General features: G+C 48.1%; 1 protein-coding gene across 1 annotated transcript in view; it reads left to right on the top strand.

Moving 5' to 3' along the window:
• The window catches only part of ZNF410 (zinc finger protein 410), a 146,526-nt gene that overhangs the window by 108,172 nt on the left and 21,612 nt on the right, over window positions 1–16,742 (top strand). Inside the window, 1 exon segment of the mRNA XM_029598452.1 lies at window positions 758–902. Coding sequence (XP_029454312.1) covers window positions 758–891 — 134 coding nt within the window. The 3' untranslated portion in view covers window positions 892–902.

The raw sequence follows: 16,742 nt of genomic DNA, 5'->3' as shown, positions 1-16,742 counted from the left end.
GAGTGCTATACAGTATCCTGGGTGCGCTGGCCTAACGCTTCACGGTCACGCTGGTATCTGTCATTTCAAATGACATTTGAAATGACAGGTACAAGGAAGTGGACGGTTCTCCTACGCTCGGGATTGCCAGTCCTCTCTCCCCTCCTCCCGAAGCAAGGCGCGTAAAGCAGCCTTGCTTCGGGAGGAGGGGAGAGGACTGGGGCTGCCCCGGAGACCAGCACCCGTGGACGCGGCCAGGGCAGGTGAGCGGGGGCTGGGGGAAAGTTTTGCCACCTACCTTTACCCCTGCCTCTAACGCAGGGGTAAGGGTAGGTGGTAAGTAAGCAGGTTAAATGCGCGGCAAAACGGCAGGTTAAAAAAGCGATAGTCGGGGCACACGTTACTGTATGGGAGGGAATAGCTAATTCGATCGTTTACATCTAATATACATGCCGCGGGCGGAAGGGGTTACCCGGTGATTTAAAGAGGCAGTAAGAATGGGTTAAAGGGGATAGTGTATCGCGGGTTGGACTAACACAGCCGAAAAGTGAGTAGAAAGCGGGTTAGGAGCAGGGTAACCGTGGCCGCACTTTACTGTATTGACCTGTAAGTAGTTGCCATCTAATTTATTTCCCTTATGCAATAATGTAACCCTGGTTTACTGATAAGGTTGCAACTTTTAATTCTATCTAAAATGCCAGGAGAGTGTTTATAATTCACTTAGAAATAATGCATTGTGTGTATAGTATATTTACAGCAAACTTACATTAATTCACAGAGGTTCTTATAAATGGATCATCTTCACCAGGCTCACTGCAAGCAGTCCATGATGTTCTACCACAAACGCATTCCCTGGATACTATAACAGCAGGGAGACAGTCATATGAAGACGATATGGTTCTACTACAGTAAATCTACAAGAGGTCAGGAAAGAAACCATAGCTTTATTCTATAAGGGACTCAGTTCTGTTTGTTTAGAATGTATGAAACTATAATCTATTATTTAATAGAGAATGAAAAATACTGAGAAAAATAAGTTTGCCTGTATATTTATTTTATTTATGAACATCTGATATTCCGCCTTTGCAAAAGTTGGTCTCAAGGTGGATTACAATAAATTTAAATGAACAGAGGCATTTGAAAAGCTTACAGTCAATCAGCATGTACAAATTAGAGTGGTATTGGAATTGAGTATGCAAGACTCATTTCCCGTCGATAGCAGGCTGAATTAGCCCTGCTGTAATGAGACCTGTCCGTCAGGCACAGGAGGGCGGAGCTTTCAAAGTAAAGTCAGAGCTCTGCTCTGAGGCTGCGCGTGGGTTCCCGCGCCGGATTAACGACTCTCCTCAGTCTGTTTTTCCGCGCGCAGGAATCGCACGCGGAGCTTCAAGACCTCCTCAGATTCAAGTAAGAATGTCAGAAAAACAAAAAACACGACCATCAGGATTCAAGCCCTGCCTATGTGGCAAGGTTATGTCTATTACAGACACGCATGACAAATGCTACCGGTGTCTGGGGCTGATCATGACACAGAAAACTGTGTATCTTGTGGGCGTATGTCCCCTAGGGCACGTAGGATTCGAGCGGAACGCATGGGATCCCTACGATCACCACAGGGTGCTTCCCAATCGGGTTCTGATGTCCAATCTCTCCCGGGGCCCTCCGCATCCAGCCCGTGTAAAAATCGTAAAAAAGGTTCACCGGATACAGGCTCTGACAGGCCTTCTAAACATAAGAGACAGGAGGAGCGTGGACAATCATCTCACTCGCCCTCCATAGCCTCAGACAAAACTAAAACCTCTTCAAAAGATTCCCAGAGAGGACAGTGCCCACGAAAACGCACTTACTCACGTGGGCAAGACTCGGAAGAGTCACTCAGATCGGGACACGCTTCTGAACAGGGCCCCGTTCTCCAAAAGCGCGCCAAACCAGCTGAGCCGAAAACCACGCCTCGTACGGCGCCGCTAGAAGCGAAGCTACTGACGCCAACCTCTGCGTCTCACTATGAGGCACCCGGCACGACGCACACAACGTCGTCAAAACACACGTTTTTGACGCGGCACGGCGCATGCGAAGCGGCGCAACACCAGCCTAAGAACGGGACGGGGAACGGCGCAGACGGCGTGACAAGATAAGGCACATACGGAACATGTGACACGGCACGATGCGGCGCACAGAGACCGGCACACAGCAGTGCACAGTACAAAAAATGATCCGAAACGCCACAAATCTTCAGCAACACAGAGGTGTTCGAATAAGCTGATTCCCTCAACGACTACACGTGCCAAAAGGAATGTAAGAGATTTAACCCTTACTCCTCACTTGCCCCATACTAAGGTGTCAGACACCGCTAACACGCAAAAATTTTGCAGAAATCCAATGTCAAAAAACTTAAAACGTTTATATTCAGAGACCTCTTCCTCTTCGGAGTATGATTACTCTAACCGATCCCACCACTCCGGAAAAAGTGACGGGCCTAATACACTCCAAAAAACTTTCACCAAAACACGGGCACTACCTACAAAAACCCAATCATACAAATCTAATCAGAAGCAACAAGTTTCAAAGGATTTGAATTTAAAAAAGTGCATGTCTCCAAATACGAAAGAATCCTTCAAGACGCTATCATACGCCCTCGCGGGATTTTATGACAACATGACAAAGATGTACGATATGCCTACTTCTCCAAGGACAGAAGAAAACCTCTCGCCGACACACTCAACAGCCACTTCAACCAGGTCTGTGAGTCCTCAGGGATCGGACAATATAACCCAATCACCCTCGGTTCAATCAATACCTCAATCGCCATCAATCTACAGGAAGGTTCCACTAAACAATCAACGAGTAGACACACAGCTCTCACCAGACAGCGATCATCCCGCTCCCTTTAATAACCCTACCCCGGACTCCTCTACAGGATACCCGTCTGATCCGGATGTGGAACAAACTGAACCTAATTCCCCACCAGAAGATTTAACTTACCCAAAATTCCTGGAAAAAATGGGGAAGGCGTTAAACATAACGATTCAAAAAGTACCAGACCCTAGAGCAGAAACTCTGGATCTTTTAAAAATTTTGACACTCCCCATGAACCAACGGCGTTACCCCCGCACGACGTTCTCCACGCCTTGTTAGAAAAATCCTGGGACACTCCATTTGCAGTCCCAGCGGTGTCAAGGAAAATTGACACTAAATACAGATTACAGAAATCCGCTTATTATTCTTCCACACAGCTTCCTCACACCTCACTAGTGGTGGAATCAGCGATGGGGAAAGCCAGGAAGAATAAATTATATTCCTCATCTCCACCCTTGAAAGATATGAGGACGCTAGACGACTTCGCAAAGCGAGCATACCAAGGGGCCATGTTAGGTGCGAGAATACACCACCACCAATTCTATCTAGCACAGTATTTATATGACTGTGTACAGAGAATTAAGTCAGAACCGGAACTCACGAATTTATCCCCAGTACAAGATTTGGAGGAGGGAATCAGACACCTCCTCCGCACCACCTACGAAGGATTTGATACTGCTTCCCGAGTATCAGCAAGTGCTATTGCAGCGCGAAGATTGGCTTGGTTAAAGGCCAGCTCCATTAGGGAGGACGTCCACACTAAGCTGGCTAACCTTCCCTGCAAAGGAGATAATCTTTTTGGGGAAAAGCTACAAGAGACGGTAGCCCAGTTAAAGGAACAATCAGCGGCGGTGCAGTCTTTGACAACCCAACCATCCTACCAACCAACCAGACGATTTTTCTCCCAGTATAGACGCCAAACCTTCCAACGAAGACCGTATCGACAGTACTCTTCCTACCGGCCACCTCCTTACCAACCTTATACCCGGCCGACCATTCCACAAAACCAAAATAGAAGGGGACGTGGACGGTCTCAACGACCACAACAACAACAACAACAAACCACATCAAACAAGCCTTCACAGTCTTTTTAACACTGCCTCAGCCACCACCACTTCAGATGCAAGCGGGAAGAATATCCCTTTATTATCAACAATGGGCTTCCATCACCACAGATCTCTGGGTCCTCAGCATCATACAACACGGATACATGATTCCGTTCCAGCAAACACCAACTCTCCCACATCTCCCATCCAGGACGTACCAGTCGAACATAATAGAAATACGACAGGAGTTGACAAAATTGCTACAACAACAAGCAATACAGATCCTGCCACGACAAGTCTGGGACACTGGATTTTACTCCCCCTATTTCCTCATTCCAAAGAAATCAGGGGACTTACGTCCAATCCTCGACCTTCGACAACTCAACAAATTTATACTAACAGAAAAATTCAAGATGATATCCCTCAAATCAATCTTACCCTTGATTCACCGCAATGCATGGATGTGCAGTATCGATCTCAAGGACGCGTACACGCATATTCCAATGCACCCCTCTTCGTGGAAGTACCTGTCTTTTCAAGCCCTGAATACCCACTATCAATACAAAGTACTACCATTCGGTCTCTCTACAGCTCCGAGAGTCTTCACCAAATGCATGGCAGTGGTGGTGGCACACCTTCGCCAACAAGGAATCATTATCTTTCCATATCTGGACGATTGGTTGCTGATAGCCTCAGATCCAATGACCTTACACCACAATCTTTCACGAACCATTCTCTGCCTCCACAACCTTGGTCTCCTCATCAACTATCAAAAGTCGCAGTTTCAAGCAACCCAAACTCTACAATTTCTAGGCGTTCTCCTAGATACGGTCAGACACAAAGTCTTCCTTCCCCCAGAAAGAAGGAGAACGATGAGGAACATATTTCAAGAGTTACAGAGAACACAAAGGCCAACGGCCCGACAAGTCCTGGTCGCACTGGGCCACATGGCGGCGGCTATACACGCCGTGACGAATACACGCCTACAAATGCGTCAAATCCAATGGCATCTTCGACGTCAATGGAAGCAACACTCGCAACCACTGTCCTGGAGAATCCAGATAAACACGTCGATAGTCAACCAACTTCAATGGTGGCTCCGACGACACACCTTATTAAAGGGAGCCCCGTTCACAATCCTTCCACACAATGCAGTGCTCACTACGGATGCGTCCAGGAAAGGTTGGGGAGCCCACCTAAACAACTTCCAAACACAGGGCTTGTGGACGTTAACAGAACAAACATTTCAAATCAATCTTCTAGAATTAAGGGCAATACGATATGCGTTACGCACCTTCCTACCGTACATACAAGGCCACAGACTCATGGTTTACACAGACAACCAGGTGGCAATGTTTTACATAAACAGGGGGGCACGGGATCCTGGCCGCTATGCAGGGAAGCAATTTGGATATGGGAATGGGCGTGCAAACACTCAATTCACCTGCAAGCCACGTACATTCCAGGCATAGCCAACACGCAAGCGGACAGACTCAGCCGAATCTTTCATCCACACGAGTGGGAACTCCATCAAGAGATAGCGAACTTCATTTTCCACCAATGGGGAACGCCCACCATAGACCTCTTTGCGACCGAACACAATCGCAAAGTACAGAACTTTTGTTCAGTCTGGCCCAGTTCCCTGAGACAAGCGCAAGATGCGTTTCTCATTCCATGGACGCAGCAGCTCCTGTATGCCTTTCCTCCGATTCCGCTGATCACACGTACGCTACAAAAATGCATACTGGACGCAGCGCAGCTGATTCTCATCGCACCAGCGTGGCCCCGTCAACACTGGTACACACATCTTCTACACATGTCTGTGGAACCACATATCCGCCTTCCATTACGAGTAGATCTTCTATCACAGAACGAAGGTGCACTTCTTCATCCGCTCCACCACTCCCTACATCTCACAGCGTGGAGACTGAGCGGATCCTACTATCAGAACAAGGAATATCCTTGAATGTTCAAGACGTTATCCTCGCGTCAAGACGGATGTCCACACGACGGAATTATCAAGCCAAATGGAAAAGATATGTTCATTGGTGCACGGCGGAGTGTTTGGATCCATTATCCTGCCCTCCAGCCCGTCTGTTGGACTATTTACATACTCTATATACCTTAGGTCTAGCCACCACCTCGGTACGAGTACATCTGAGTGCCATCGCAGCCAGACATAGATTGTATATGGGACAATCCATTTCCTTACACCCTGCCATATCAAGATTTCTAAAGGGTTTAACACACTTACGTCCGCCAGTCGCTAAACCACCGATACCATGGGACTTAAACATAGTTTTGGAACAACTGATGCAGTCGCCATTCGAACCTCTACAGACGGCTCACATGAAGTACCTCACCTGGAAGGTAGTATTCTTAGTAGCCATCACATCGGCGAGACGAGTGAGTGAACTACAAGCCTTAGTACACTATTCACCGTACCTGCAGTTCTACCCTCACAAGGTAGTCCTACGGACGCATCCCTCCTTTCTTCCGAAAGTAGTAACTCCATTCCATCTAAACCAAACCATTGACCTACCGATTTTCTTTCCAGAACCACATGCTTCGGAGAGAGAAAGACAACTGCATACTCTAGATTGTAAACGTGCCCTGGCACTGTATACCTTACAAACTAAATCTCCTACCAGACCTTCCCAATTATTCTTGTCTTTTAATCCAAATTCGCCGGGAAAACCAGTGGCCAAACGCACCATAGCGAGCTGGATCGCACAATGCATTCAATTCTGTCATGACAAACAACAATTAACTTTGCCTTCTCGTCCAAAGGCACATCAAACACGAGCGATAGCAGCTTCTACAGCATATCTATCACAAGTGCCTCTCTTAGACATTTGCAAATCGGCTACGTGGGCATCTCTTCACACCTTTGCAGCTCATTACTGCCTGGACCAGCAGTCAACGGAGGACACGAGACTGGGACAAGCAGTTTTACAATCATTACTAAAGCATACTACAGAACTCGACTGACACACATTTGCATCACGATACACACAAACAAACAATTTACGTGATGCATAGCTTTGAACTCCCATTACAGCAGGGCTAATTCAGCCTGCTATCGACGGGAAAGAGCAAGTTTGCTTACCGTAAACGGTGTTTCCGTAGATAGCAGGATGAATTAGCCATGCTGACCCGCCCACCTCCCTGTCAGTCGAACCTTTACGTGCTCACGCTTGCTATTTCACAGACTGAGGAGAGTCGTTAATCCGGCGCGGGAACCCACGCGCAGCCTCAGAGCAGACCTCTGACTTTACTTTGGAAAGCTCCGCCCTCCTGTGCCTGACGGACAGGTCTCATTACAGCATGGCTAATTCATCCTGCTATCTACGGAAACACCGTTTACGGTAAGCAAACTTGCTCTTTTGAATAGTTTAGACCCTGCTGTATATAGCACAGTCCCTCGTCAGAGTTCAGGTAGTGTAAGAAGTGGATCATAAGAGAAGGCTTGGATGAAAATCTATGTCTTTCTTTTTTGAACTTCAGATAGCTTGGCTCCAGGTGCAGAGTTAGTGGTAGTTTGTTCCAAATTTTTGGTGCGTAGCAGCTGAAAACAGAGTCTCATGTAGGACAGTTTAGCGGCAGTCAGCAGAGGAGAGAAGAAGAGCCATTGAGGGTGAGTAAGGAGAGAGAAGCTGAGAGAGATGTTCAGGAGCCTGTCCAATCAGGCACTTGAAGACAATGCAGAAGGTTGCAAATTTTATCCTGCTTCTGTCCTGTGAAAATTATTATAAAAAAAATCACAGAACATATAGGTAGAAATGATTTAATAGGATACAGTCAGCATGCATTTTCCCAAGGGAAGTTTTACCTAACAAATCTGCTACATTTTTTTTAAGAGGTGAACAAAGGTGAACCCTTAGATGTGTGGTATATTTGGATTTTCAGAAGGCATTTGACAAAGTCCCTAATGAGAGGCTTCTAAGAAAACTAAAAAGTCATGGTGGTGATGTCCTTTTGTAGATTGCAAACTGGTTAAAAGACAGAAAATAGAGAGTAGGACTAATTGGTCTGTTTTCACAGTGGAAAAAGGTAAACAGTGGAGTGCCTCAAGAATCTTGGACTGGTGTTTTTTAATATGTTTATTAATGATCTGGAAATGGGTATGACGAGTGAAGTGATCAAATTTGCAGATGACACAAAATTATTCAGAGTATTTAAATAACAAGCAGATTGTGATAAATTGCAGGAGGACATTGAAAGACTGAAAGGTTGGGCGTCCATATGGCAGATGAAATTTAATGTTGACAAGTGTAATGTGATGCATATAGGGAAAAATAACCCATGCTATAGCTACACAATGTTAGGTTCTATTTTAGGAGTTATCACACAGGAAAAAGATTTGGGCATCATTATTGATACTGAGTCGATTTCAGTGTGATGTATGCTGTGGCGGTCAAAAAAGCAAACAATGTTAGGAGTTATTAGGAAGGGTATGGCAAATAAAACAGAGGATGTCATCATGCCTCTGTATCACTCAATGATTAGACCACACCTTGAATACAGTCTGCAATTCTGGGCACTGCATCTCAAAAAAGATATAGTTGCACTGGAGAAAGTACAGAGAAGGGTACCTAAAATGATAAAGGGTATGGAGCTGCTCCCCCATGAGGAAAGGCTAAAGAGGTTAGGCCTGTTCATCTTGGAGAAGAGTCAGCTGAGAGGGGAATATGGTAGAGGTCTAAAAAAAGATCATAAAAGGACTTGAATGGGTAAATGTAAAACGGTTATTTACTCTTTTGAATAATACAAGGAGTAGGAGGCAATCCATGAAGTTGTTAAGTAGCATATTGAAAACAAATCGGAAAAATTGAGGGAAAAACAATGTGCAGTTAAGCTCTGGAATTCATTGCCAGAGGATGTGGTTAAGGCAGTTCTTCTAAGACAAGCAAGATGGTAGTCCTCACAGATGGGTGACATCATCAGATAGAGCCCGGCATAGAAAAATTTGTCTGATTTTTCTAGAACTTTGACTGGCACACTGAGCATGCCCAGCATGCCACTATCCATGTGTCCATGTGGGGTCCCTCTGCAGTCTCTTTTTTTTTTCCGCGAAGTAGTTGCCTCCTGGTAGTGGAGCTCTGCTCTTAGCTCATCCTTTTCAAAGTATTTTCCCGGTTGTTTTGTTCTTGGCGCCGGGTCCCTCTTCTTCAGTTGGTGCCGCCTGGCTTGCGGTAAGTTTTAAATTTTCCCTTCGTGCAGTCTATTCCCGGCGAGTCACCTATCGGTGACCGACTGCCATTGACTGTCCATCGGCTATTTTTCATGGCGTCCAGTTTTTGCAAATGCTCCAGTGCCCGTGGACAATAAGAACATAAGAAATTGCCATGCTGGGTCGGACCAAGGGTCCATTAAGCCCAGCATCCTGTTTCCAACAGAGGCCAAACCAGGCCACAAGAACCTGGCAAGTAAAATTGATTAATAGCCTTTAATGGACTTCTCCTCCACATGAGGTCTGTATCCTCTGCTTGGGGGTGTTGCACGATGTCCAAAGGTACCATCTGTGTGATCGGATGACCCCCAAAGGCTGTCGTGCCCGATTGGATAAGATGGAAAAGCTTTTTGCCAGTCTGATCCATCTACTCTGGCATTGGGGGTGTTGACACCTAGAGGCTGAGGAGAGCAGTTAGATATGCCATCCCTCTCTACACCTCCTGCCTGTCCCTCTCGTGAGAGAGGAGCCAGTGATAGGCCGTCTCTGTTGTCATCGCACACAAGGATGTCAGGATCTTCACCTTCCTCTGCTCCGGGGAAAGACAGAACCAAGCACCGAGGGAAATCCCACGAGCATCATCACCGGTCGCTATCAGCGCACTGCTCAGGAACCAGTACAGCATCGGCAGTCGCCATTCTACCACCGAAGCAACCCCATGGGGAAGAGGCACCATCCTCTGTCATACCTGGGAGTCCAAGATGTTCTGCACCAGTTATGGTGTTGGGCACCGAGCCTCTTCAGGGCTCTGAGGAGGCTGTGGTGATGCCTCCTCCTCCATCTGTCTTAACTACAGCAGACTTTCAGGAAGAGTTGGACCGCAGGGTTCAGCAGCGTTACTCCGAGCCCTGAGAAGGTATAGAGCTGCCATCAGCACCGGTCCCATTGCCGGTACCGGAGCCTGCACCATCTCTCTTGGCACCCCTGCTGGAGCATCTAGATGTCCTTTTGATACAACCGGTGCCCGGGGGACCATCAGTTCCCCAGCGGCCACAGATGCCTCCCTCTAGAGCGATTCCCATTATTGGGTCCGAGGAGGAGGAAGAATCCATGCGGCCCATGGTGCCCTTGGGGCCTTTGATGCCTCCAGTGCCATCGATGCCCTCAGGGCCATTTATGCCCACAGTGTCCTCGATTCCAAAACAAAGAGGCTTAGGCAAGGATCCTCCATGCCGGTCCCCGCTTGTGCTCAATATACCCTGCGCTCTCAGTGCTCAATATACTCTGCGCTTTCGGTGGCTGCAGGCAACCCAGGACCTCAACGGATGTGTCTGCATCATGCAGCCTCTTCAGGCCTCCCTGTCTTGGTAGGAAAATCTCTCCATTCTGGAGTAGGGACTTCCAGTTCAAGCTCCCTCGCACTAGATTGTGCTCACCACCGATGCACACGTTAAAATCGGGGGTCTGCGCGCACAAGGGATGCACAATTATGCACCTTGCGTGCGCCGAGCTGCGCTGCCTTCCCCATTCCCTCCCCCCCCCCCCCCAGCCTTACTTTAACCCCCCCTGTCCCTTGTCTTACCTTTTGTGCCTGCCTCGGCACGCGATCCTCCAACACAGTGGCAATGGCCACTCTATCGGACGCCTCTGGCCCCACCCCCGGACCGCCCCTTTTGTAAAGCCCTGGGAATTACATGCGTTCTGGAGCTTTACGTGCGTCACCGGGCCTTTTTAAAATCTGGCCCATAGGGAGGTATCGACTCGTTCCCCTTTGTTAGGAGGATATGCAGATATGGTCCTGGGCCCTATCCCAAGGCATGCTCTTGCGAGCAATTTACCTGGCTGGGACAGAAAATGTGATGGCATAACGCCTGAGTCGGGCATTCCAATCACACGAGTGGTCACTGGACCCCCTCAGTAGTGGACCGGATCTTCCGCCTGTGTGAAACCCCAGATGTGGATCTCTTTGCCTCCCCTTGTAACAGCAAAGTCAGCCACTTCTGCTCCCTGTACAGGAGCGACAGGAAGCCAGCCTCAGACATCTTTGCCCGCTACTGGGTCTTCTGTATGCATATCCTCTGCGTCCGCTGGTAATGAAGACTCTCATGAAGCTCCAGCAGGACAAGGGGACCATAGTCCTGTGGCCCCTTATTGGCCGAGGCAAGTCTGGTTTCCAGTTCTGCAGGACCTGTCTATCAGAAAGCCCATCCGTCTAGGGACCTCCCCCAATCTGATCACACGAGATCGGGGCAGGCTGTGCCATCCAAATCTCAGGTCATTTGCTCTGATGGCCTGTATGTTGAAAGGCTAGTCCTGCAGTCCTTCGACCTCTCTAATGACGTGTCTCAGGTACTGGTAGCTTCAATAAAGCCTTCCACCAGTAGTACGCCTTACAGGCTCAAGTGAAGGAAGTTCTCTGTCTGGTGTGGAGGTCATGAGTTGGATCCATTCACCTGCCCCATGCCACAGTTGCTAGACTACCTGTGGCACCTCTCGAAGGTTTGGGTAATTGCCAGGTTCTTGTGGCCTGGATTGGCCTCTGTTGGAAACAAGATGCTGGGCTTGATGGACACTTGGTCTGACCCAGCATGACAATTTCTTATGTTCTTAGGTTCTTACCAACTTGGTCAGGGTCCCATCTGATTGCCATCAGCGCTTACCATCAAGGTATTGGTGGTACACCCATCTCTGTGCAGCCCATAGTAGGGCGATTTATGCGTAGGTTGCTTCAGATGGAGCCCCTCATGTGTCGTCCTGTTGTTTCCTGGGAACTCAACATGGTGCTAGCGCAGCTCATGCATGACCCGTTCGAGCCTATGTGCTCCTGCGATCTGAGGTACCTAACCCCGGAAGATTCTCTTCCTCGTGGCAGTCACTTCGGCTTGCAGAGTTAGTGAGCTTCAGGCATTGGTGACGTATCTACCCTACATGAAGTTCTTTCAAGATTGGGTGGTCCTGTGTACTCACCCTAAGTTTCTGCTTAAGGTGGTGACTAAGATGAAAATCAATCAGTTTATTATTCTGCCCACCTTTTTCCAGAGACTTCATTCTCACCAAGGCGAATGGGCTCTATATAGTTTGGACTGTAAAAGGGCTTTGGCTTTCTATCTCGAACGTGCTGCAGGCCACAGGCAGTCCATGTAACTCTTCATATCCTTTGACAAGAACAGAATGGACGTTGCGATAGGAAAACAAACTATCCAACTGACTGGTGAATTGATCTCCTTCTGTTATGGGCAAGTGGACCTTCAGCTTGGAGGCCGCGTTAAGGCTAACTCTGTGAGAGCCATGGCGGCATCGGTTATCAGCCGTTCCCATTGCCGAAATCTGCAGAGCCGCAAAGTGGAATTCCCTACACATGTTTGCTGCTTACTACTGCTTGGACAAGGATGGTCGACATGACAGTAACTTTGGTCAATCTGTCCTTTGTAACTTCTTCCAGGCTTAAAAACCCAACTCTCCCTGTCTAGGGCCCATTGTTTGGGTTCATGCTGTCTTTGTGTGTTAAGAACATAAGAAATTGCATGCTGGGTCAGACCATGGGTCCATGAAGCCCAGCATCCTGTTTCCATCTCCATATGCATGTATAACACCAATCTCTTCTAAAGTGCCTCAAAGACGTTAGAAATTGGAAAATTAGAAAATAGTAGAGCTACCCTTGAGATAGTAATCTGGACATAATGGGGAAGAAAAGAGACCTGAATGAAGGAGTAAAGAAATAGATAAATACATGCATAAGCATAGGAATGAGCGGGGTTGAAAATAAATGAGTGAGTGGATGAGTAAGCAACTACAGTCAGGAAAATTAGTAGCCCTTATCAATTTCAATTTACAACGGAATCATTAACTAGGGAATCGTGATATATCATATATGATATTGGGTAGTATATTATTGCTGAGATACCAATTCTCTCTCCAACGTAGGTGACAGGTAGGCCAGAAAGGCAGACCAAATTTTTAGATTGGTGCTGAATCTCTTTGGCGAAATACTTCTAGTTGTAGCATACTCTAAGGAACATAAGCGAATCATTTTCTTGAACTAGTGTTCATACTTGAGTTCTTGGGTATCTAGCCAATAAGTCAATATAATTTTCTGGCCAATAAGGCTTGCCAGTTGAAGAAAGAGTTGTGTTGTAGCATCTAACTCCAAATGCAAGGTGTTCACTGAACCAAAAAGCCACAAGTTGGGATCTAATGGGAGTGTGGAATGTACTAGTTGTGACCTCATAGTGGCGACTTCCCCCAGAATGAGAGAGCATTCCCAAAAACATTGGTAAAATGTGCCGTCCGGTACAGCATTTTGGGCATAGTTTAGAGCAGACCTGGGCAAGGGGCGGCCCGCGGGCTGAATCCGGCCCGCCTACGGTCTGTGACCGGCCCGCCCACTGCTGAGAGCAGACGGGGAATGAGGCACGCTGCCTTCCCTTGCAGAGGGAAGGCAGCAGTTCATTCTCCGCTCCCTCGCTCCTTGATCGGCCGGCCAATCGGGGAGCGAGGGAGCGGAGAATGAACTGTTTTGTTTTTTTTTACAGCGTCCGGTGGGGGGGAGGGAGTGACTCGAGCGAAGGCACGCTGTCTGATTGGCCGGTGCTGGGCAAGCCTTGCCCAGCACCGGCCAATCGGGCAGCGTGCCTTCGCTTGAGTTTCTTTCCTACATATGTCACAGTTCCGCCTTTCGTGGTCTTTTTTCAGGGGTCCCCAACCACCGGTCCGCGGCACGCGCTCCCGGTCTCTCCCGCTGCCGTTGCCGCTGGGCTGTCAGCACGTTCAAGCCCAGTGGTAACGGCAGCGGTGTTAGAAGTCAGTGGCGTAGCCACGGGTGGGCAGGTGCCCACCCAACTGGCACCGGAACTGCAAGGCTGTCGCGGGATCCCATCCCCGCGACAGCGAACAAGAGAACCCACGCCTCACGCGCCATCACGGCACACATGGGGAAGCGCTGCTGCGGCTGTATGGCCAACCGGTCTTCCTGTTGAGGGGGGCGGGGGAGCGGAAGCGCCGCGCGCAGCTTCCGCTTCCTCCCCCCCAATGCAGGAAGATCAGCTGGCCTCTCCTGCTGCCACCCGTTCTCCTGCTATCTTCGGGCCAAACGGCCCGCCGAACTTCCTGTTTGGGGGTGGGGGAGCGGAAGCGCCGCGCACAGCTTCCGCTTTCTCCCCCAAAACAGGAAGATCAGCTGCCTCTCCTGCTGCCACCGGCCTCCTGCTATCTTCGGGCGTCGGGCCGTATGGCCCGCCGATCTTCCTGCTTGGGCGGGGGGGAGGGAGGAAGCGGACGTTGTGCGCTGCGCTTCCGCTCCCCCCCCCCCCCCCCGACAGGAAGTTCGGCGGGCCATACCGCCCGACGCCCGAAGATAGCAGGAGTCCGGTGGCAGCAGGAGAGGCAGCTGATCTTCCTGCTTTGGGGGGAGGAAGCGGAAGCTGTGCACGTGCTTGAATGTGTATGTGTGGATGAGAATGGGAGTGTGTGTGGGTGAAAACTGGAGCCTGGGTGTGTATGTGGGTGAGAATGGAAGCTTGCATATGTGGGTGAATGGGAGCTCGAATGTGTGTATGTGTGGTTGAGAATGGGAGCCTGGGTTTGTGTGTGGGTGAGAATGGGAGCTTGAATGTGTGTATGTGTGAGTGAGAATGGAAGCTTGAATATGTGGGTGAATGGGAGCTTGAATGTGTGTATGTGTGGGTGAGAATGGGAGCCTGGGTTTGTGGGTGGGTGAGAATGGGAGCTTGAATGTGTGTATGTGTGGGTGAGAATGGAAGCTTGAATATGTGGGTGAATGGGAGCTTGAATGTGTGTATGTGTGGGTGAGAATGGGAGCCTGGGTTTGTGGGTGGGTGAGAATGGGAGCTTGAATATGTGGATAAGAATGGGTGCTTGAATGTGTGTATGTGTGGGTGAGAATAGGACCTTAAATGTGTATATGTATGGATGAGAATGGGAGCTTGAATATGTGTGGGTGAGACTGGGAGCATGGGTTTGTGGGTGAGAATGGGAGTCTGGGTTTATGTGTGTGGGTGAGAATGGGTGCCTGGATGTGCGTCTGTGTGTGCATAAGAATATAAGCCTGGGGAGGGGTGAGAAAGTGAGAACTTGTATGTGTGTCTGCAGAGAATGTGAGCTTGGGGGGGGGGAGAGCATATGACAGTGAGAGCTTGAGTGTGTGAGAGGGAGTCTGTGAGAGAAAGTGTGTGTGTGTGTGTGTGTGTGTGTGGAAGGGAAGAAGACAGTAATAGAAGAAAGACACTGAAAAGGAATTAGGAAATGAGCTTATAAGGGAAAAAATGGGAAAAAGAGACCAGGACCAACTGATTAGAAAAATACAAAGATCAGACAACAAAGGTAAAAATATATATCTATATTTTGAGATGTTAGCAATTTAAATATAAGCAACACAACCACTCTCTCAAAATTTATGGACAGGTAGGAGCCGTGTATAAAATCGTAATAATAAGAAGGCTAAAGTACCACAAATCACCGTGAATTATGTTTGTATCATTAAGTAAACCTCATACTTAGGCGTAGATGTGAATGCTATGCTGCATAATTTGGCATTATTTATCAGTAAAAAAACAACTAGTAGACCTGCATGCCTACAGCCCACCCATGTTAACCTTGTGCCCACCCAAAAAATCAATTCTGGCTACGCCACTGATGTGAAGAGAGTGAGTATGAGAGTGAGAAACCTGGGTGTGTGTGAGACACAGCATGGGAGGGAGAAGCCTGTATATCTGAAAGAGAACTTGGGAGTGGGAAGCCTGTGTGTGTGTATGCATGAGTGAGATCAGGTGACTGGTGTGTGTGTGTGTGTGAGAGAGAGAGAAAGAAAGTGATTATGGGAATGAGAAGCCTGTGCATGTGGAGAGAACAAGCATGGGAGTGAGAGACTGGTGAGTGAGTGTGTGTGTGTGTGTGTGTGTGTGTGTGAGAGAGAGAGAGACAGAGAAAGTGATTATGAGAGTGAGAAGCCCATATATGTAAGTAGAACACGGGAGTGGGAAGCCTGTGTGTGTGTGTGTATGGCATGAGAGAAACTGTTCAGGAAGGTGACTGGTGTGTGTGTGCCAAAGACTGTTTGGGAGATGATTGGTGTGTGAGAGACAGAAACTGGTCATGGGGGCATGACTGGTATGGTGTGTGTGTGAGAGACATGGGCACTAAGGAAGAGGACCATAAGTATAGAGCTTAGCTTCTACTGCTGCTTCTGGTGTGTGCCACGGCCTGCAGGGAAGGGGAGTGGGAGAGCTGCTGGAGGGGGTAAGTAAAGGTGGCTTTAAGTTTATTTTTCTTGACTGTCATTTTAATTGTGTGATGTCTGCTTTTTTGAAATATTTTATTGGTGTTTGGAGAATGTTTAATAGTTTTTATGAGTTTTTAATTGTTGGATGTTATTCTGTTCATAGCTATTTGAAACATTTATTCTGCTTATTAGTATAGTTTTACAATTATTTCTGTGTGGGGATCTATAGCTGCTTGCTAGTTCTGTTTTCCTAATAAGAGGTGTATTGGTTTTTAGGACCTGATTTAATATTTGTAGTGTTGCCTTTTCATAGATAGGGTTGCTCCTGTTTGAGTGTATTCCATAATACAGGTGTAACTGTGTGCGGATTAGTTTATGTGCATTACTACAGATCCTGGGAGTATGTTAGGTCGGTTCTGTGTCTGTTACAGAGATGAGATATTTTGCTAGC

Source organism: Rhinatrema bivittatum, chromosome 4, assembly GCF_901001135.1.
Source record: "Rhinatrema bivittatum chromosome 4, aRhiBiv1.1, whole genome shotgun sequence".
NCBI classification, from domain to species: domain Eukaryota; kingdom Metazoa; phylum Chordata; class Amphibia; order Gymnophiona; family Rhinatrematidae; genus Rhinatrema; species Rhinatrema bivittatum.
Note: the sequence above shows the minus strand (reverse complement) of the source record. Positions and strands in the feature narration are given on the sequence as shown.